At 30.2% G+C, this 23,656-nt stretch overlaps 1 protein-coding gene and 1 non-coding gene across 2 annotated transcripts; one reads left to right on the forward strand and one right to left on the reverse strand.

Moving 5' to 3' along the window:
- Positions 1-8,913: 8,913 nt before the first annotated feature.
- LOC112802863 (uncharacterized) lies at positions 8,914-10,160 on the reverse strand. Its single transcript, XR_011881583.1, has 2 exons — positions 9,902-10,160; positions 8,914-9,556 (listed from the first exon to the last, which is right to left on the reverse strand). It is a non-coding gene; the product is annotated as an uncharacterized protein (transcript).
- An 8,019-nt stretch (positions 10,161-18,179) lies between these two features.
- Positions 18,180-22,491, forward strand: LOC140173283 (tripeptidyl-peptidase 2-like). The gene is made up of 4 exons (XM_072196129.1): positions 18,180-18,189; positions 18,585-18,832; positions 21,727-21,948; positions 22,152-22,491. The coding sequence occupies exons 1-4, from the start codon at positions 18,180-18,182 to the stop codon at positions 22,308-22,310; spliced, it is 639 nt and encodes a 212-aa protein (XP_072052230.1). The 3' UTR covers positions 22,311-22,491.
- The last annotated feature ends 1,165 nt before the right edge of the window (positions 22,492-23,656 follow it).

A 23,656-nucleotide genomic window follows, 5' to 3' on the forward strand; every position in this document is an offset into this window, starting at 1 on the left:
ATTAAATACTATTTTCCTATTTCTATTTTTGTTAATATTATCTTATATAATTTCTTCATTGTATATTTGTATTAGATTAGAAGTAACAATAACTAATTTAAGTTGGTCTAATCATTAATTTATTAGTTTGTTTAAGTAAATATTAAGAGTTTAAATCTTATTTTGGGGATACAATAATTTATTAAATCGACATACTTTGAAATTTAAAGAATTCATCTTTTAACTTGTCGAATTGAAAAATATGAGAAAGTTCAGGGGATCAACAGTTTATTAAAATTTGGCCAGTACTTAACCAGCAAAAAGAAATTAAGCAATTCTACACTATTAGATGTAATCTCACACTATTAAAAACACTAATAATGACTAATTGATGGCTACAAATTACAAAATTTGCTAACCCCCTAGCACTCCTCAAAAAATATTGTGAAAAATAAAAAAAATTAAAGATAATAGTATTTATTATATATATATATAGTTTAACTTTAATATATATTTAATTGTTTATTAGATTTATATATATTTAAATAATTATTTAAATTTATATGAGAATAGTTCTTTATATTAAAATATATTTTAATAAAGATATGATTTAGAATATAAACAAATATTTAAATATAAAAAACTAATTAATATTTTTTAACTAGATAATTTTTTTATCTCAAGTATAGTTGTCAGAACCGAATCGGTAATCGAATCGGTCAAACTACTAGTTTATTAGTTTATTAGTTCAAGTGTTCAACAGATAAATTACTGGTTGAACCGATAGAACTAGTCTCACGTAAATAAAAAAAATATAAAATATAAACTAATCAAAAACTTAAAATTAAAATTTGAAATACATATCTTTACTAACATTTTATGAAGAATCAAGTCTCAAATTCTAAAAATAACTAATATAAAATTAAACATAAAATTTGTTAGTACTACTACAAGTATCTCAGTTCGACACAATAAGAATAACCATTATATTAGTACATCACCTAATTAACTCACAAAGCTTATATCTAACTATAATATCAGTAGATTTTAAGTTTTAACAATAGAATTAAAAGTCAAAACAGATAACCTTAATCACAATACTAGCATTGAAATAGATCAAGCGAATTAATAAATTTTTAGTGAAATTTATATTTATATTAATAATGATACATAATTAAATATAATTAATTCGAAAAATAGAGAATACAAAATTAAATTAAATTATATATCTATAAAATTACTTTGGAAGTACACCCATAGGAAAGGATTGTTGGGAAAGTTTCATTAAGTTGACCTGGCTTAGGCGATATAAAAATAATGTAGACTTGACTGATGTTGTTGCTATACAAAGATATGTAAAAGCTTACATTATGATGCTGTTTGGCACGACATTATTCTGTGATAAATCTGGCACCGGATCCATTGGAAATTTCTCTCGTTGCTCCGCAATTTTCACTAGATAAGGGAATTTAGCTGGGGTTCGGCATGTCTTACCCATATGTATCGATCACTGTGTCAAGCATCACGTTTAGATTTTAAGGACATAGATGGTCCAATGCTTCTTCTTCTCCAAATATGGGCTTGGGAGCAGATGGCTTTACTAGCTCCGATTCCTCAAACTCCACGGTTTTCACTAGTTTGCCGGTATGTGTTACTTTGTAATGTGGTGCATAGTTCTTAAATTCATGATTTTCATTTGACTTAATTGATTTCGCATAATAACTTAGTTACTTGGAGCATTGAAATATGTTTTGACAGGTGGGTTGATTGGACATCTCCGTCGAATGATTATAGAAATTAGACAACACGACGGTTTAGGGAGTTATTGGACTCGGTAGGGTATAGATTCATATATTAATTTAGTTGTCATTTCATCTTCATTTACAATCCTTAGTATCTGTTGAGATAAAATGTGGTTTTTTCCGTGTTGATGCAGTTTGTGTGGGATTTATACAATCAAGACAGGCTTTCTCTCCACCTGGTGCCGGCCAATATCCGTCACGATGGATTACGTTGGAATGCAATGGTTCCTTTGATTTCATTTGAGTGCATAGAGTGGCCTCCAACTGATAGGGTGACGAGACAGTTTCGGTGTGCAACAAGGCATTCTGAGTGTCGCAAGGGATCTTGGCGGTGCACATAACAAAGTGTTGATCGGACCGAAAATTTTGAATTGGATTGTAGCACACAATAAGTGGTTATCAATATGGTAGGACTGAATTGAACGCCAACTTACGAATCTTAATCCAGTCATTACTTATCATGCGTATGAGTTTTATATGAGTTGGTACAGATGTCAATTTTCAAATCACTTGCTATTGGCCGTAGTCAATACTCCTGGTGAACAACCAGTGTCGCCACAGCCACAATCACAAACACATCCACAAGAACAAGTTCATCAAGGTCCTAGGATGTCGTCTTCTAACCAAGTAGGCCAACAACAGTGGTTTATCCATGAAGAGGATCAAGCCACCATGAACCAAATTTAGAGGTTTCTTGATGATACAAATCAATCACAGTGGGGCAATTATCTATATCAAAGTCAAATCTTCCAACCTGAAGACGATAGGCCATTTGATGTGGTGTCTGGTCGTATGTCTTTAGATTCGAGACTTCACATGCCATTGATGTATGGGCATTCTGGGGATCCATCTAGGGGTCATTTCTCCTTTGACTCATGAAGGAGTAGGCTCGGTCGAGGCGTTAAATTTGTTGGCTGCAGGTCCTAGTGGGCTCATATCTCGTTTCGATCTTAACATAGTTGCAGTAACAATTCAGGCAGAGGACGAGGAGCCGGAGGTAGGTTGTGGAAAAAGGTCAGGCAGCCTGCCAGGGGCTTGCAGCCTGATCTGTTACAAAATAGGCACAGACTCAGACTCTTGTAAAAGCCTTGATATGATAATAGGCCAAGTCCAGACACACTAATTAGCCTTATTGACCTGTGGTCTGCCTGGGTCTATTAAAACATAATTAAATATATAAATAATTTTTTATTATTAACAAACTTATGAGATATTTTAAATTTATTATATTTTACTATAAATGCTTTTGTATATTTTAAATACTTTAAAAGTTTAAAAATTCTTATAAATATTAAATATGACATATTACATATAAATATTTTTGTAAAAAAAAATGATAGGCCTTTTAACAGGCTTCAGGCCAGGCTTAGTACTTTTAAAAAAGCCTATAGCAGGTTGCAAGCTAGGTTCAGGCCAATTAATTACATGACAGGCCAGGCCTGTTAAGAGCAAAACCTGACCTGACCTGGCCTGTTTCCATCCCTAGCCGGAGGCAGATGCCTTTATACGCACCCTTGTAAATGCACCCCGGGATAGGGTGGATGACAGTGACGACGAATGTAACACCCTAACTTTTAGCACCTCATGATCGTACTAAAAGTTCGAGCGCTACTTACCTCTAAACTTTTTTATTTTATACTATCTTTATTTAATAACGAGCCTTTACGAATACGAACCGGAATCTTAATCAGGAAAATGAAAAGTCTTCACTTTAAATCTCTTAATTACAAATATATATATATATATATATATAGCAATATATACGCAGACTTATTCCAAGATCCTCAAATACAAGTCCTATCCCTCTGAAAAGCCAAACCGAACAATAAATGACAAAGGAAAAATAAAATCTAAGATTAAACCAGAATCCAGAAAATACGAATACATGTATATAAAACTTTGTGGATTAGTCTCGGCTCCTTGCCAAGGGCTTTCCGAACCTGTCGCTGAAACAGAAGATCTGTAGGGAGTGAGATTGAGAACGTCGTCCTCGCATGTTCTCGGTAGGGATAGTGAATGCCGTAAAAATATACAGAATAATATACAAATAGTTAACTCATAACCCGAAAATAGTTTTCTTTATTAAACCCTTGATATCCTTCTTAAGTCTTACCTAAAGCCATGTAAAACCCTTTCTTTAAATCACATTACATAAACAAAATCTGCGTCACATTAACAATTCCCCATCTCTTAACAACATTCATCAATTATCGCAATATCTGAATAAGCCAGCATCGCAAATAATATACCTAAACTCAATCCACAAACATCAGCTCCAACCACATTATTAAATCCACAGCATAAGTAAAATGTCCAATCAAGCATGCAAGCAAGTCACCAAGACAACAACACAATCACAAATAAACAAGATAAACAACCACAATCAAATGCAAATTCGCAAACAATATGATGCATGCCTTTCCTATGCAGGCCATGAGCACACGTGTCGGTTGTCTACCCGCAACACCGACGTTACTCAAAGCGAACCCCGAATATGGTTTCTTACCGTGTCAGTCAGGCACAATTATTATCATGGACGAACCCGTGTCAGTTAGGATATTTTGACATACCATTTCCTCTCTCCCTCCGTCGCAACGGTTCCTCCACCTCCCCGTCCATTTGACTCCACGCTCCCTATCTCCCACCACATTGAACCACTGCCGATCGCAGCCGCTCTCTCCACCTTCCTCTCCTCCGTGCTACCTCACAAACATCTCAAACTTCTCGATCTCGAAGATTCAGTTGCTGTTCCGTCTCCACCTCGAGATCGAGATCGCTCCTATCTACAAGTGAGTTGAGCCTCTCTCACACTTAGAAGCTTGTTTATATCTGCATGAGTTTGATGAGCAATAGTGAATCATCTTGTGCAAATGCTGGATCAAACCCCGAAGGTTGAAAATTACCTGTAACAACACTATAAGTGCAACACGCTTAAATAATCATTTGGTAAATTAAATAAGTCTGTAAATTATGTTTTAGAATATTTTAATTATTTTCTTTTTGTAAGCTTGAATTTACTTTACCCCATCAAATTAAGTAATATCAGATTCTTTTTGTAAAAGTGTTGCCTCATTTGGTATGATTTTTATCGCACAATAAAAGCTTATAGTTCAACCTTCATTGTTTAAGAGGCCAATAAACATTTATAGAAAAGTACATTCATTGACAAAGACTTTAACTGCTCACATTCACATCTTTAAAATTCATGGAGAATAACTTGTTCTTTTTTTTAAACAGGAAATGTTCAAGGTTTTAGAAATGGAGGATGCATGTTCTGTCGTCACTCTTCGCACTCACAGTACAAAAGATGTGTCTGAATTTAAGAGTAGATGAAGAAAGTTTGAAAATTCTAAAAAGTGATAATACATACGTTAGAAATTGAACATTTTGGTGCCCTAGAGGCCCATACATAGATACTTGATAATAAACCTCCTAGTTATACATAATTCACACTCATTTATCACTTTACTAGATATGAATAAAACTTCCTAGTTATGCATTATTTTGCTATTCTCTCATTTTAATTGCTTTATAATAATCATCTTACTGTTTTAATTATTATAATGCTAGTAGCTCTCAACCCCTAAACGCTAATAAATAAATAACACAGTAAAAGTAATTTTTGAAAAAATTATTGAATGTGATGGAGGGTTAGATAAAATTTAAAATAAATAAGGAATAGTAGACCATGTGTCTTTTCTTCTATGTACATTCACTTAAAAACAAAGGAGCATGCTTTCTATGCCAGTTGTTCATGGTCTACTAACCTATTAGATTTTACATTTTGCATAAACTATCATTTTCTTTTCTTTTCTTTTTATTTTTAGGTAATTTGCACAAAAATTAATTATTGTTTTGCATTAGTGGTCCATTATCCATTTTTTAGTGAAAACTCAGATTATGTTAGTTTCATATAAAGTTGATAGTTGAGAGTAGTTAAATAATTTAAAAGATTTGATTAAATTGTTATTTAACAGCTCTTAATTATCAAATTTATATAAAATTAACTGCATCTGAATTTTCATTATCCGAACAAAAGATAATAAACCGCTAAAACTCTGACAGAGAAATGATTAAGATTTTTTTAAACAAGTGACATTATTAAAATAGAAATGATATTTTATAATGCAAAGTCATACAAAATATATTGAAAAAAACATGTAATTTTAAATGAGTGGTAAGTGAACAATAGACATGCTAAATGCAATGGTCAATTAAGAATGATAAATAGTGAATATGTTATTTAATTGATCAACTCTTAATTAATTAAAATTAAATATAATTTATTAAATAAAATAATAAAAATAAAATTTAGTATGACCGAGCAAAAGATTTGGACTTAATTTATAATAATAATAATAATAATAATAATAATAATAATAATTATGGTATAACTAACTTGTATCTTAAAAATACATGTAAAGATTATAAATTAAAATTTTTTTATTATAAATACAAAAGGTTAAAACTTTTAATGTATTTATTTTGTATTTGTTAAAAATTATTTTAAAATTTCTATTAACAGTAATATTATCATGTGTCAATATGTTAGCTAAAATATTATTATTATTGCCTTGAATCATATTTATTTACCTTAATCATAAAAAATAACTACTATTTTTATTGACGGTATAAATAATCATCTAAAAAAATGAATATAATAATATGACTATATAAAATATTTTATACTATTAATATATAAAAAATAAACTATGTCAGTGTATCAAAATTAAATTTTTTTAAGATTTGAGAGGTTTAATATCTCAGTTCATGGGACTTATGATTAGGGATGATCGCGGATCGGATCGAATATCCGCAGTTTTTAAAGTTGGATCCGATCCGATCCGCACATTTGCAGATCGGATCGGATATCGGATATATCCGCATAACACAAAAATATTTTTAAAATGTTATTTTTATTAAAAACATATCAATAAAATTCATTTTTTCTATTCTTTTAAATATATTTACTCTTGCCAATGAGTAATAGCTCAGATGGCATAGTCTCCCCATACTCAATTAAGAAGTTGCAGGTTCGAGTCTCCTATCTTTGGTATATATATATATATACTCTTAAAATAATATTAAACATACTTTTTTTAAATAATAAATTAAAATAATACAACATATATAATAATTATTAGTTGAAATAAAACATAAAAAAATATTTACTTATTTATTTTTTTATTTTTGCGGATACGCAGATATGCGGATCGGATATGCGAATACCAACACAAAATCTGTAATCCGATCCGATTAGTGTGTGGATTCGATCCGATCTGAAAGCCTTCCCCTTTTCTTTCTTCCCTTTCTTTCTTTCTTTTCCGTTTCAGCTGCTACTGTGTGTTGTTACTTGTTGGTGTGCCCGTGTGTGAGCCGCGGGAACGGGAAGGAATGAGAGAGGAGGAGGGAAGAAGAGTGTCGCCGCTGTGTCGCCACGCCTCGCCGTCGGAGCTCCGCGTCACTGCCGCTGTCGTGTCGCCACCAAGAGGGATAAGAGTTTTGATATCTGAAGTTTATATATTGGAATGATATATATATATATATGTGTGTGTGTGTGTGTTATTTGTAAATGTTGTAATTTGTATTGAAAAGTATGGATGTATGTTATGAAAACTCGTCTTAAGATTTTAACAGGCTCATATTTTATTATTAAATATTTTAAAAGTCGTAATACCCGAGCTATTAGAGTGGCGCAACCGGAAGCGTGACATTTCGATAGTTAGGGTGTTACATTATGGTATCAGCAGATCGCATCTATATCCACAATTTTCAGATCGGATTCGAATAAACACTGCGGATATACGGATCGGATCCGATCTATGAGCACCCCTACTTATAATGGTACAACCCCTTATTTGATATTTTGCATAAATGACTCGCATAATCTACTTTAACATACACCAAATGAATTTTATTTAGATACAAAACATGAGAGTTTCTATAACAGCAAATGTTGAATCTCTCACTTTAGATCCTCGAGAAAGTTTGTAATTAATATACTTTCATACAGGAATATCTTTAATTCTTGATGCTTCATATCCTGAAGTGTTCTAGTGGAGAGGCATCGTCATCTAGCTTTTTGGTATACGCCAGTTTAATCAAGTCCAGCATTTTTATTTCCTTATAAATTGAAGGACTCTCTTCTGTCACCAACTCTTTTATTGGTCCATACATTCTTGGACATTCATCCTGAACATGTTTTTTCAGAGAGCATGAAGTCGAAACTTGTGGACCTACTTTCTGAGCAAGAACTCTCTGCTTGACGCTCATAAACTTGTCATTTGTCATTAACTATAGTAAGTGCTAAGACATTAATAGGTCAATTGAACAATCTATGTCCTTAAGGCTGCGTTTGTTTATGATGGACAGGACACAAAGACATGGACAATACATATGTAAAACGTGTTTGGATAGAGAGACATGAACAGTGGACACAGTGTCTTTAAGACGCTTTTTTTTCATTTTTGTGTCTACTTCTAAACGAAGGACACTGGTGGACACGGAAATAAGAAGATGGACACGGGATTTTAATGAAAATTTTTTCCCTTTTTGCCCATAGTAATTTTTTATTATTCCTCTATTACCCCCCTTTTATTATCTTGTGAAAAACCTAACCTAAGCTTTCTGTCGTCCTTTCCAATACTCTCTCTTCTTCTTGATCTCTCTTTCTACTCTTGATCTTCTTCTTGTGAAAAATCTAACCTAAACTTTTCTGCCGTCATTTCCAGGTACTCTCTCTTCTTCTTGATCTCTCTTTCTACTGTTGATCTTCTTCTTGCTCTTTCTGTCGTGATTTTGCACTTCGTTCTGTTCTTCCTCTTCATTCACTTCTTTCACAATAATATCTTCTTCTTGTTCTCTGTTTCTGTCTCTCTTTCTTCTTCTTCTTTTTCCTGATTCTGTATCTTCTTTTTTGTTTTCGATTCTTGTCTTGTTTTTTTTTTTATCTTCTTCTCTTTTCTGATTTTTTATCTTCTTATCTCTTTTTTATTGATTTTTTTGTGCAGTTAATCTAAGGTAACTGCTTTCTAGGCCTAATGCCTCCCAAAGCAATTCTAATTTCTAACGGAGTCAGTGCCAGTTTTTTGACATTATCTAAGTACTTAATTGTTACGTCTCTGCAAACATATCAAATCAAATTATTTAACAGTTCTCAATTATCAACTTTATACGATGACAAAATACATGTGAGTCTTTACCAAATCAACAACTAGGCTAGGGTTCTAGTCTTTCTCCATATACCTGCAAATGGAAGGGAGTTGGTGACGGTCAATGGGCCCTGGTGCCAATAGACAAGAGAAGGTGTCCCTTCAATTAACCTCTGAAGCTTTATAAAAATTGAAGTTGGCGTTGTAGAACACTCTTTTTGTAATATGACGTGAATAAAATTATTTCTTCACCTCAGCATCTTGGTCATGAAATCTACGCACCCCACAAGCATTTCATCCAAAACACACGGTGGAAAGTCACGGTTGACCACTTGAAAGAAACCCCATTTTTCACCCGCATCTTTGACTTTCTGAATGATCTCATGGCGTGAATTACCTTCTTCGTGTAGTGATCCCAAATCAATAACTGGAATACTAACATTGGTAGCAGAGGAAGAAGAAGAAATGTTGACTTTATGGCCGTCATGAACGAATATCTTTGGTAACTTAGTCAAACCAGCATCAACAAGACCCTTCACACCTGCTTTTGTTTCATCAAGAAGCTTTAATTCCTTGTTCCTATCATAACTTCCATCTTCATGATCTGCTTCCATCATGTTTCCTCTGTTTTCAATAAAATTTCTTTATTCAATTAAGAACTTAATTCATAGTATTAAAACCTTGCATGTAATGTTTACACTATCCAGCCCCATCTTTTCTAGTGCTACCAAAATTCTAACAACAAATCAGTAAACAACTAAACCAAAAATTTTAAAAATATATTAAAGAAATAATAAAACCAATGATAGTGGGAATAAATTAAAGGGATGGATGAAGCATGAATTTAAAGGATAAGCTGGTTCAAATTGGTGGGATGGATGAATCCGCAAGACTTGTCAAGTTAGCAACCGAGAATGGATCCATTGCTCATGTATCATGTTACCAGATCTAGTTTGAATCAAATATTACCGAGTTGCAGTCGCAGCGGTCAGCGGATGTGAGTGGGTGAGGAGACCGGGTTGCAGATATGAGACTCAGAACAGAATGAATCCCCATTTTTTGTTTTTTTTTTTTTTTTTTTTTTTAATTGGGTTATATTGAATCCATGGATTAGTTATAAAATGGATTTAGTGGTGGTGGTGGACCGGTGGCAGTGTTGTTATTGTTACAGTGAAGGAGGACCGTGACAGTTTGAGTCTTTGAGATATGGGAAAATAAAAATGAAGATGGTGTCTGACGTTAAAGATAATGAGTAAAGGTAATTTAAAAATTTTAGTTAATTTTATTTAAAAATCAATAAAAATTAAAAAATATAAATTATAAAACTTATTTTTTATGAATATAATACTAAATTTTTTTATAAATAATTTTGTTAATATTTTAAATATTTGTATATGAAAATCGTTTTTTTCAAAGTAATATATAATGGTTAATGTGTGAAATCAAATGATATGAAGTATTATGTAACGCATATCACATCAATTTCGTTTTTTTATTAAAATTGTCTTACTATATTTTTATTAATTTTATTTATTAAAAGATTATTCTATTCTTATATATTTTATGTTATAAATCAATCAATCTATTGATATTTAATGATATTAAGTGGAATTGTTACAAAAATACTTAAAGTAAAGTGACAATTAAATTAATGAAGATTTGCATAATCTTTAAGAAAAAAAAAAGACAAATAGAGTCTCAAGGATGACTGACATCAAACACGTTCGATTTTTTTGTTAAGTGTTAATACAAAACGAAACGAAATTAGCCATATGTATTGTTATTAACAGTGATGTGTCCATTGGTGCTAGCTAGGAATGAAAATGTTGTTTCGAGCAATTCTCCTCCACGTTTTTAAGTTTAGAAATTTTCCTTAATCCTCCCCACGTCGTTTCATTCACCCACAAATCCTAACAGGCCATAAAAACTTCCCTCCAAAACTAGAGTGACTCTTGTGACGATCTTGCAACGTTGTAGAAGACGATATGTGCTGTTATCATATTCATCCTCTAGATATTTTTTTTTTTAATAATTTTGTGTTTGAAAAGTTGTGGTTTCTTTTCATGTGGTTCCAATGGTGTGAAGAAACTGAATATTAGACTCTGGTAGAATATAATGCAACTAAGGTGAGAAAGAAGGTGGAAAAATAAAAGGTTAGTGGTTCAAGAAAAAAAAAGTGTCAAATGTGAGGTTTGAGGATTTGGGGATTAGAAGTATAACTACAAAGAAGACAGATGCTAAGAAAAATGCTGCAAAAGAGGTTGAAGATGATCCATATATTGGATATCTTTTTGGAGAAATTCCTGCTCACAATGAATCTGCTCAAGCTGGCCCTAAAGGACTACACAGTGGCACAAAGAAAAAAACTACCATGGTTGAAGAATGATAGGTCAAGATCTAGAAGAAAAGTGTGAAATTGAAAATTTTAGAAAAATTAGGAATCAAAAGGAGTATTTGATTGAGAGTCAATAAAGGCTAAATTATCTTCAACTTTTTGTTTTATTCCAATATATAATTTAACCGCCAGGTCATTCTATTAGTAACACTGTCAATGTTTACAAAAAGTTTTGACAGAAGAATCGAATGTGTCTATAATTAGTCATCTTTAAGAATCTATTTGTTAGTTTTTTTTATTAAGGACTATTCTATCCAAAATATAAATGAAAAGTATATAGAATTAGGTCTTAATCAACCAAAAATTAAACAACTCAATTAATTATAATGATTTTAATTAATTTTATTTATTTATAATTTAAAATATTTGTTATTAATGGTTTTTAATACCAAAATCAGATTTGAAGTGATATGTTGAAAAGAAACCGAACGGGTCTTCACTCTCTCTCCCTCTCCACGGCTGCAGTTTCTTAGGAGTTCTCATCCAAACAGCAAAGAAGCACCAATCTCCTCATTCCAAGGCATACTCATGGCGCCATCGCAAGTTTTTTTACTGTCCACGCAACGTCGTCCAAAACGTCGTTGTCAGCCATCTTGCGGCTCTTCTTCTCCTCTTCCTATTTGATTTTGAATGATTTTTTTAACTAGTTTTTTATGTTTTTTTTGTCTACATTTCGGATAATTCTTTTTATTAGTTTTGAATGATTTTTTTTCTATGTTTTGTATGTTTTTTTCTTAGGATTTGGATTATTTTTTTATTAGTTTTGGATGATTCTTTTTCCTATGTTTTAGATATTTTTTTTTAGGATTTTGATGATTATTTATCTTATGTTTTAGTGTTTTTGTTTTTTGGAGTTTCGAATTTTTTTGAAAAGAGAAATTAGGATTTGTGTAATAAATAATAAAATGTGAATTAGAGTAAGAAGAGTCAATTAATAATCATTAATTTTGTATCTTTTAGAAAAAATTTAAATAATCACTAATTAATGACAATTAATTAGTATAGAATATAATTCAAAAATATTTGTTAGCTTGTTGTTAGTTAGACCTTTCTTGGTTTCCTAGCAAAATTCTTTTATAATAGATTTTATTAATGCAGTAAAATCATTACATGCATTTATAAATTCATAATTGAAATGAGAGTTTCTTGTCAATTATTTTATCCCTCCAGCAATTAATTACTACAGTGCAATTTAAGCATTTTTAAATTTTTTGCTTTGAAAGCATATTTGCTGCTATTTGCGGTCCATTTGATTTTGCATAAATATCACACAATGGCTAAATTTATGGTATTTTTTAAAAAAAAATCAACATTAAAGAGAAGAAAAAAAAGGCATGGTATATTTTTTCATTTATCAACTTCAAATAATTGTATACAATTTAGTGCAGCACATGTAACTCAATATTAAATAGTTAAAATTAAAACACAATGCATCTCACCATATTTATCACCAAGTTGCACTCAAACTCAACTGTATTTCATATTCATATTCTCAGTTATAAAAATAAAAGTACAAAATTTGAACATGATCTTCCTTTTTGAAATCAGGATTTGATGAGCAACAAAATTTTGAGGGCAATTTTTCATTTAAAAATCAGAACTTGAGTCCACAAATTTAAGACATTAATATATTAAGATATATAGTTAGTTAGAACATGCACTTAAGCTAAAATTAATATATTGATTCAACATAGATACTTGTTTAGAGAGAAGTCCTAAACTTGTGAGTTAAATTTAAGTTAATTAGAAAGCATTTGGGTGATTGGGTTTCCTTTATTATTTTAAAATTATTTAGACATATTGAAACACTCTATCAAACACACATATTGACATACTCCTATTATTTTTTTTCCTCCTAAAATTGTATATTCATCATGTGTGATGATATCTTCTAATAGTTATACTTGAAATTTCTAGAATGCTTAATTTACTTCATTTCATTCGTTGTCATACATTTTGTCATTTTGTATAACTTCAAGAAGATCATAGGTACTCCAAAATATAAGTGAACATTTTTGCACTAAATAAGGAGAACATATCCAGAAATTTTAACATCTGTGATGATAGGATGAAAGGCAAACACTTTGCAAGATAACCCTGTAAATAAGGCATAAAACATACAAATTTTCGTTATTGGTATTGATGGAACTAATCAAAACAATAAAACATTTCATTATTAGTATTGATGGAACTAATCACAACAATAAAATAGCAAATCGCATCATCCATATAGAAAGAGAAACTTTAAGCATGAAAATTGAATTAGTTAGTTGACATAGAAATCATCTTTCTTTGGCCAAATAAAATGAACACCTTAAAAATAATGAAAGAAGGAAAAGAAAAAATACCACAACATTTCATTTGATTTTTAATAATAGTTAAAACAAACAAACAGCCTGCACAAAACTTTTCTTACATTCCTATACTACATTTCTTGAGCTTACAGATTAACTAAAATATGATCTTATTTTTTTCTATTTTTTTTTTCAATCATCAATTGCATTGCAGCGGTAATAAATGGCACCCTGATTAAAAATCTAGATACATATTCAAAATGGTGCCATAAATGTTTAGTACAGGGTACTCTTCTTTTTTTTGTTAATTCACACGGGTTCACAAAGCTACAACAATGATAGACGCAATTCAACATCACTTTAGTAAAACATTTTCTAAAAATTGATTCGCAAAAGAGATAGTAGTATGACTATTAAAGCAAATATAAACAAACAAAATCACTTGTAATTAAAAGATGAAGAACAAAAACTTGATCTAAATGAGTAACAATATAATATATGCATGTATGTTTACATAGTCGTATAAATGTAGATGCATGTTTGTTGTTGCAGCCTCTTGAATCTTGTATTCACTTCTAGCAGGTAATCCACTTTAACCAACATACCATAATATGAAATCCACACAGAAATTTTAAGGACCAAATTATCATAAATTTATCATAATGTTACTCAAATAATTAAAAGGGGGAGAATTATCATCATACTGCAAAAGAAAAGAGATTCCATACACAAAAGAACTAAGAAAAGTGAAAATTAAAAAAATATTTTAAATTAAAAAAACAAATAAATAAATTAAAAATTTCTGATTTGACATATAACGATAAAACATTGAAAACAAATTATCAATCAAAATAAGAAAAAAAAAAGTAAAATTAATCCATAGCAAGATTTTAAATTCACGTTAGACCACCAAATATTTTGATCATTTTGAAATATTTAAATTCAAACTTACCTGAGGAAAGAATGTTGTCCCAAGAGTTCAAGTGTAAAGTGTATAGTGCTTTGCATGTCTCCCACTTGAATCTCCTATATCTTTTTTGCTATCTGAAGTTCTGAACATGACAAAGAAAAAAAATTATAAATAGTTGGTGAGCAAAATACAAAAAAAAAGCTGCCAACTTTGAGGGTATCCAACGTCATAAAAATAAGAATTAAAACCAAATTTATAAAAATTAAAGAGAAATAAAAGATGGGTATTGATAAAATATGAGTGTACTAATTACTTGAGTTAGATAGCAGCATGAATAATGTCCTTAACTCATCATCATTATGAACCTGAAATATCTTTGGAATTATTATTTTCAAAATTTTGGCAAACAAAAATACAAAATTAAGTTAGGACAAAGTTTCTTAGAAAGGTATTTAACCAATTATCTTATGCAAATATTTCATATACTCTTGGAGGAATTTTCACTTATAACCGAAAGCACAATCCCTACCATTGGCGTTGCTGACTCGCTACCCTGTTCAACATTTCTCCCTTGTGGCTCCGTCAATCCGTCGGTTTCTCCTTGTATCGTTGCGATTCTCCCGTGTGGCTCTGTCCTCCGTCGATTTCTCCTTGCATCGCCGCCACGCTGCGTCTGGTGGTTCTCAGATTTTGCTTTCTTCTGCGCCACTGCTTATGATTTGTGTGGTTCTGCCGCTGCGTTCCTCTTCCGCGTTCCTTCCTTCGGCACTCGGCAGTTCGGCGTCTGGTTCTACAATTCTGCCTTCTTCTTCAACAAACATCAATTTCTTCTGGACTTCTGGTTCTTCTTTTTTATTCTACAATCCTCTTCTCTGTTGTCGGCTGGCCCCGCATCGCTACTGGGTCGTCCTCCTGGAGTTCAGTCTTAGACTCTTGCCTCTTACTACATAATTGGGGACCCAAATCAACCTATCAAGAGTCGTAAATACAAAAAAATTCTCAAGTCTACCCTGTAACCAATTAATTATAGCATATGTACATTATAAATACTTAAGCTTTTGTAGTGAGGAATGGCCGAATGGGGATTCAGAATAAAGGAATGGTTTGTGTAACATGCCATTGGTTAGATCTTAGGTGATATTGTGTTGGTTTTCTTGTTAACTTAAAACAAGAAATTATGAGCAACTAACCAAATTCATTATGTTCATTGAGATTCAAGTTATGTTGGAGTGTTATATTTTTATGTGACTGAATAATAATCAATAGTTAGCACATAGTTCATATAGTTAGTTCACTTAGTTGTTTCATTCAGTTTTTCGCCCATTTGTTTCATTGTTTGAGAATTGATAATTTAGTTGGTTTAGGAATTGGAAATTTGTGATTGAATTTGATACGATGCAATTGATACTTTAGTTTTATTAATTTGTTTGTTAATTATTTTTGTGTATTGAGTTATCTTGAAGAGTTATTCTCCACATACAAGCGTTTTTCTATACAAGTCATACAAGTCATTTATATTCACGCACTTCTACGGTTTTCTCCGGACCTCTTGTGTGCCTCTTCTTTTTCTTCTTCGTAATTTTTCTTTCTCGTTATCGTCGTCATCAACACCACCTCTTCCTCCTCCTCCTCTTCCTCTTTCTTTTTTTTATTGAAATTTCTTCTCCTCTTTTCTTTTTCTCTTTCTCCTTATCATCAGTTATCTCGTTGTTGAAAATAATAAATAATTCAAGTTCAGATTGTCAATTGAACCAGAACAAAATTGATTATTGTTGTGAATCCAATCAAGTGGCTAAGGTGTGGTTCAATTTAGAAGAAAAAATATAGCATTAGAGAAAATATTTTTCTGCATCAAATTTGGGTGTAGCACGAAGATATTTGGGTGTAACAGAAAGATATTTGGGTGTATTTTAAGAATTTTGGGGTGTATTTTTATTTTGATAAGTTCTGTATAATTCAAAATTCTTCCTCTTCCTCCTTCTCATCTTCTATTGTTTCTTCTTTTTTTTATCATCATCACCATCTTCTGCCTTTTTTTCTTATTCATCTTTTCCTTTTTATTTTACCTTCTCAAGTTTCTTCTTATTTTACTCTCTTAACAAGAATAAAAACAAAAAAATCAAACAAAGAAAAAGAAGAAACACATAATGCTGCAGAATTATTTGGAAGAGGATGAACTTACATTCATTTAACTAAAAGAAAGAAAGAAATAAGAAAAAAAAAAGAAAAAATGCAGCATTAGAGAAAATATTTTTCTATATTTGCAGCAAATTTGGGTGTAACACAAAGATATTTGGGTGTAACATGAAGATATTTGGGTGTATTTTAAGAATTTTTGAGTGTATTTTTATTCTAATAAGTTCTGCATAATTCAAAACTCTTCCTCTTCCTCATTTTTATTTTCTACTGTTTCTTTTTTTTATCATCATCACCATCTTCTTTATTCTCTTATTCATCTTTTCCTTTTTATTTTACCTTCTCAAGTTTCTTCTTGTTTTACTCTCTTAACAAGAATAAAAATAAAAAAATCAAACAAAGAAGAAGAAGAAACACGTAATGCTGCATAATTACTTGAAAGATGATGAACTTACATTCATTTAACTAAAAGAAAGAAAGAAATAAGAAAAAAAGAAGAAAAAATGTAGTATTAGAGAAAATATTTTTCTGTATTTGCAGTAAATTTAGGTGTAACACGAAGATATTTAGGTGTAACACGAAGATATTTGAGTGTATTTCAAGAATTTTTGTCTGTATTTTTATTCTGATAAGTTCTGCATAATTCAAAACTCTTCATCTTCCTCCTCTTCATCTTCTACTGCTTCTTCTTCCTCATCTTCTTATTTCGTTCTCTTATAATTCTTCTTGGGAGATCAAACAAAGAAGAAAAAGATACATAATGTTGCAAAATCAATAGAAAGAAGGGGAGGAAAAAAATTGCAGCAACAACAACAGTAATAAAAAAATAACGATGAAGATGAAACACGCGAAAAAAAAAGAAGAAGAAACGCAAAAAAGAAGGAGAAGAAGAAGAAGGAAGAGGAGGAGGAGAAGGAGGAACGTGAAGAAGTATCTTCCATAATGGTGAGTGAGAGCGCGCTTTGGAAACGGTTGAGTGATGCGCGTGTTATCACGTTCCAGTGGATGAATGTAGTTTTTGTTAGATTTGGCCCAACTTGTAAGACTTGTAAACTAAAAAGACTTGTATCTATAGCATAACTCTATTTTGAATTAGGAATTTAGGATATTATTAGTTGCTAGTTTGTTGTTGTCTGATGGAAATTAATTTTATTAATTGATCAATTTTGTATTTATAATTTTATATTAATTTTATTAGTTAATTAATTTAAGTTTATAATTTTTTCTAATCGTAATGGAGAAATATTTCAAAAGAATTTTATCATTGGATTGGATCCCAAAACAATTTATCGATCTCTTCTAATAAGAGGAGGTTTTTAGAATTCAAAGTAGAGAGTCTCATAACAGATCTAAGACAACGACCAAAGATTTCAAGTTATCATCTGAATGACAGAGACAAAGTTAAATGAGCATATTTGCAAAAAAGTCCTTGTCAATCAAGGGCTCATGATTTTCCGTAAACTGCTTGTGGTTCTTCTTTTCGAAGATTTAATCCTAATTGATTTGATGATTATGGCAATTGGTTAGAGTATAGTATATCAAAAGATGCTGTTTTTTATTTTATTGTTATCTTATGAAACCTGAGACCGAGACTGAAGGTGGCAATACTTTTGTAACCAATGACTTTTCAAATTGGAAAAAAAAATTACAAACTCATATTGGGATCATAATAGTGCTCATAATCAAGCTTAGAAAAAATATGAAACACTTATGAAGTGAAAACAACACATTAGTGCTGCTATTAAAAAACAATTTGAGCAAGCTAAAAAGAATTATCAAATTCATTTGACAGCCACAATTGATTGTATTATATTTCTTTTGCGACAAGGATTGATCTTTCGAGGTAATGATGAGATGATTCTACTAATCAAGGAAATTTTTTGGAACTTCTAAATTTTCTTACGCAACATAATGAAGAGATTGATCATGCTTTCAAAAATGCTTGTGAGAATCTTAAATTAAGAGTTTCCTCAATTCAAAAAGATATTGTAAGAGTTGTTGCAAGTGAAACGACAAAAGTTATTGTTAATGATCTTGGGGATGAATTGTTTGCTATTTTGGTTGATGAAACCCGCGACATTTCTATTAAGGAGCAAATGTCAGTTTGTTTAAGGTATGTGAATAAAGAAGGACAAGTTAGAGAGCATTTTCTTGGTCTTGTTCATGTTTTTAATACTAATGCTTTATCTCTAAAATTAGCATTAGAGTCATTATTAGAAACATATAATTTAAGCTTATCAAGAGTACGTGGCCAAGGATATGATGGCGCAAGTAATATGCAAGGAGAATTTAATGGCTTGAAAACTTTGATATTGAAAGAAATTTTTTATGCTTTCTATGTACATTGCTTTGCCCACAAACTTCAGTTAACTCTTGTAACGTGCAAAAAAAAAAACAAATTAAAATTGCTTTGTTTTTTAATTTGTTAATCAAATTGTGCAATATTGTTGGAGTTTCGTGTAAACGAAGAGATATGTTTCATAATAGTCAGATGATTAAGACAATTGAAGTATTACAATGTGGAGAAATTTCTAATAGACGTAGTTTGAATCAAGAAATAGCTTTGAAAATAGCTGGAGACACTAGATGGGATTCACACTATGGAACTATACTTAGATTAATTTCTTTTTTTCCTTTTGTGGTCAATGTTCTTGAATATATCGAGAAAAATGGAAATAATTCAGATCAAAGAGTTGAAGCATGTCATTTATTGAATGTCAATTCATTTTCAACTTACACTTGATGAAAAATATATTGGGAGTTACTAATGAATTATCTCAAGCGTTACAAAAGAATGGTCAAGACATTGTAAATACTATGGCATTGGTTTAAAGTGTCTAAGTAACGGTTGCAAACTATAAGAGATGATAGTTGGTCTCTTTTACTTGACGAAATTTCATTGTTTTGTGACAAACATGATAGTACTGTTCCAAAAATGGATGATATATTTGTGTCACAAGGAAGATCAAGACGCAAAGCTCAAAAGATCTCAAATTTGCATCATTTTTCAAGTTGAGATATTCTATCAAATAGTTGATAAACAACTTCAAGAACTCAACAATCGATTTACAGAGGTGAATATTGAATTGTTTCTTTGTATAGTTTGTCTAAATCCAAGACACTCATTTCTTGCGTTTGATAAGGAAAAGTCGATCCAGTTAGCTCAGTTCTTATTCATTAAAATTTTCTTCTACTCAACTTTTGGCACTCGATAGTTAACTTGAGAACTTCATATTAGATGTACGTTCTGATGATCAATTCTCAAACTTAAATGGGATTTGTGCTCTTTCTCAAAAATTGGTTGAGTCTCGAAAAAATATTTTTTATCCATTAATGTTTCTTCTTTTGAAGTTAGCTTTAGTTTTGCCTATAACAACTGAATCAGTTGAAAGAACTTTCTCTACTATGAACATTATAAAGCGTCGGCTTCGCAATCATATGGGAGATGAATTTTTAAATGATTGTTTAGTGATATATATAGAAAAAGAGACATTTAATTGTATTGACAATGAAAAGATTATTCAATCTTTTCAAAATATGAAATTCAGAAGAACAAAATGTTAAATTATTTATTATTTTAAATTATTATTTTATTATTTTAATTTGTTAGTTAAATAATTTGAAAAGTAATCATATTTTATAATACTATATTATAATTATAAAAATTATTATTATACTATATATATTTTTAGTAATTAATAAGTGAAACGCAAATGTGAATAGAAATGTTACTAAGAACGAAAAACGAGCATCAAAATCTTGGAAATTAATAAACAACTAGAGTGAGATTCGTACAATGTGTAGAACGATAAATTAATTATACTATATAGTATATTTTAATAATAAATATTATATTATTTAAAGATTAAATAATATGTAAACTAATGTTAAATTTAAATTGTTTTATATTATAAAAAATTTGTAGAATATTTATTTGATAATTTTGACATGAGAAGCATTAAGAGTATATTCTATGCCCTAATTATACAAAATCCAGGAAAACGACATTCAATCATTAATCGAAACACATGTAAATTAATTTTATATCCAAAAAAGTTATCAATGTGAATTAAATAACATCCAATGAATATAGTTATCACAAAATGTACACTATAAAAAGAACTACTGTTTCTATTTTCTTATTTTTAACCACATCTACTGTTTCACAAGAGAAAGATTATGAAAGAAAAAATTACGTATGTTCAATGATCTTTCTTTCTTTCTTCGCTTGAGTTTTCACTGAGATTTTGATTATTTGTTGCAAGATTTTAAGAAAGATTTTAATTTTGAGAGAAAAATGATAATCATTCATGTTATAGAATACGAACGCAAAATATCTTTGTGTAGTTGTTTTTGGACACGTTTATAATCTCCAAAATGAAAATAACTTTTTTTAATTTGAGTCAATTTAGTTAAATTTAGATGGCAAAAAAATTTAGATATATAGCATACTAGCATACCTGATAATTTTGTTTTCTAGTGCCATAATTTTTTAAAACCTGTAGTTCAATAATGTAGCTATTAGAAATATGAGCATAAAACCTGCACAAAATTATTTCTGCCAAAGAATATATCAGGGACATAACTCATTATTTATCCCCCTTTTTTATTTCTTCTTTCATTTATTTTTTTTATAAAAAGTCATTTCCCGTGTTTGTTCCTTTTTATTATTAATGCTTATGTATATATCACATATTATGTTTTTAAAATTTGGATGAGAAATTTGAGACGATGTTATTGTGCCATGAAATACATAAACATATGTATACAATATATATTTTATATTATAATTGTTTATCATCTTTATATAATCATATTTTAACCATAATAAATTAAAAAAGAATGTTAATGGACTAGCAAATTTTATTATTTTTGAACAATAATTAATTATTATATTTAAAAATATAAATTAAAAATATATCATTAAATTATTAAATTAAAGAAATTAGACTGTTATCTATAAATATTGACCAAAAATAATAAATTATACTCACAAAAGAGTCACTTTTCCATTATGCTAGTGATGACATTTATTAATTTTTTTTTTGTAAAATAAAAGTTGGCAGACTTGACGACTTGGTGTATATTGTCAAAGGAGGGAGATACAGAAGGTGCAAAGAAAGACGAGGACACGAGTGGTGACCAATCTACACATGATCCAGACTTGTTTGAAGAGAATTTCAGAGAATTGAAGAAATGGGTTGATGTCAAGTCCCCAAAATATGGAATCCTGTTAGTAACGCGCGAGAAGCGTGCTCAAAGGCTTGGTACAGCATTGAAGGTATCCTCTCCTTCCTTGTAATGAACACTGATTAAGTTTTAAAACACACAACTTGTGCTGAGATAGATCATTCTTCAGAGAATCTATGCTCATGAAGCAACTCTCTTGTCTATTTTCCAAGCCATTGTCCTCCTTATTTTGGAATATGGTTGTTATAAATCACTAGGGATCCTATTTGAACATTTTTCTCATCTTGATTTCAGGCATTCTTGGACCTAATTCAAGATGATCCAGAGCCTGCTAAGAAGAAATTCTATGAACTGAAGCTGTCTTTGGTTGAAGAGATTGGATGGACACATTGGGCAACATATGAAAGAGAATGGATGCTTGTCCGTTTCCCTCCAACCTTGCCCCTCTTCTAACTTCTACAACCCTCTTAACTGTGGGGTGTATTGTATTTTAGACAGCAATACTGTCCATTTTCGTCAATAATATTCTGTATTTGTGAGAATAGAATAATTCATGTAATATTATACGTTTGTGCGTGTGTGTATGTAACATCATTTTCATTTTGTAATAAAATTAGCTTCCCCTACCATATAAGGTTTTCTCCTTAACTCCAATAATGATGTAGGGTTTTGTTTTCCCTTCATATTTAGACATCTTATATATATACAATTTCTCAATTTCGAACTCCAGTTTAGATATAAATATTTAAAAGTAATGTTACACATTCAAATTTTTTTATGAATTAAGTTTAACTAAATTAAACAATAAAACTTAGAATAATACTAGTCACTTTTTGTTATGTTAGATCAAGTAGTTAACAAAAAGACTTGAATATATAACATTATTTATATAAATATTAGAACAAACTAAGAATATATCTTCATTCTTGAACAAGCTTAGAATTTAACTATTTTGTGTATATGAATGATAACTTGATAAGTCAATATTAACTACTTTGCACAGAGGTATACGGAATATAACCAATTTGGATATAAATTTTTGGATATAAATTTTTAGATAATGTAATTAAATTAAATTTATAATTATAATGAAATATATAATATCATATCATATCTAATAAAATCAGCTTATTATTTATAATAAGAAAAAGATCTTACAATTATGAGATGTGATATGTATTGTATACGCATAATACATATTTTTGTATCGATGATTAATTGGTTAGTGATTTTTTAAAAAAAAAAAAGAAAAACATTTTTGAAGAAATTAATGTCAAGGAAGAAGAGAAGGAAAGTGGCTAGTACTTGCTTCCTGTTTCCCACACGGCCACACAGATAGCATAGCTTACTTTACTAATCAATTAAGCTTTTCAAATCAAAGGTTTGCATCTTATAATTAATGACTTGACATGGTATTAAAATCTAATTTTCTCTCGGGTACATGATATATTATATAAATGAATTCGCGTTCATTAATATATACATACATATACATAAAAGACTAGAGACCATACCATGTGAGAAACATGGAATTAGTATATATATATATATATATATAATTGAGAATGGCTTTCTCATGTAGTCATCTATGTATATACGTAATCTTCGACCTTTTTTTATACTGTGCACTTTTCAACTGTAAGGATTATATATATTTATTTTATTAAATAAATTAAACAAAGAATGTTAGTATCTTGGAGTAATATTATCTTATATAATTTTTTCATTGTATATTTGTATTAAATTAGAACTTAGAAGCAATAATAACTAATTTTAGTTGATCTAGTAATTAGTTTATT

The sequence above is a fragment of the Arachis hypogaea genome, chromosome 5, assembly GCF_003086295.3.
Source record: "Arachis hypogaea cultivar Tifrunner chromosome 5, arahy.Tifrunner.gnm2.J5K5, whole genome shotgun sequence".
NCBI lineage: Eukaryota > Viridiplantae > Streptophyta > Magnoliopsida > Fabales > Fabaceae > Arachis > Arachis hypogaea.

Excerpts from the sequence above, each read along its gene's own strand:
- LOC140173283 (XM_072196129.1), top strand. Across the intron at positions 18,833-21,726 it reads ATTTTCTTGGTCTTGTTCAT|TTGGCAGACTTGACGACTTG; the intron begins GTTTTTAATACT and ends GTAAAATAAAAG. Across the intron at positions 21,949-22,151 it reads GGCTTGGTACAGCATTGAAG|GCATTCTTGGACCTAATTCA; the intron begins GTATCCTCTCCT and ends TCTTGATTTCAG.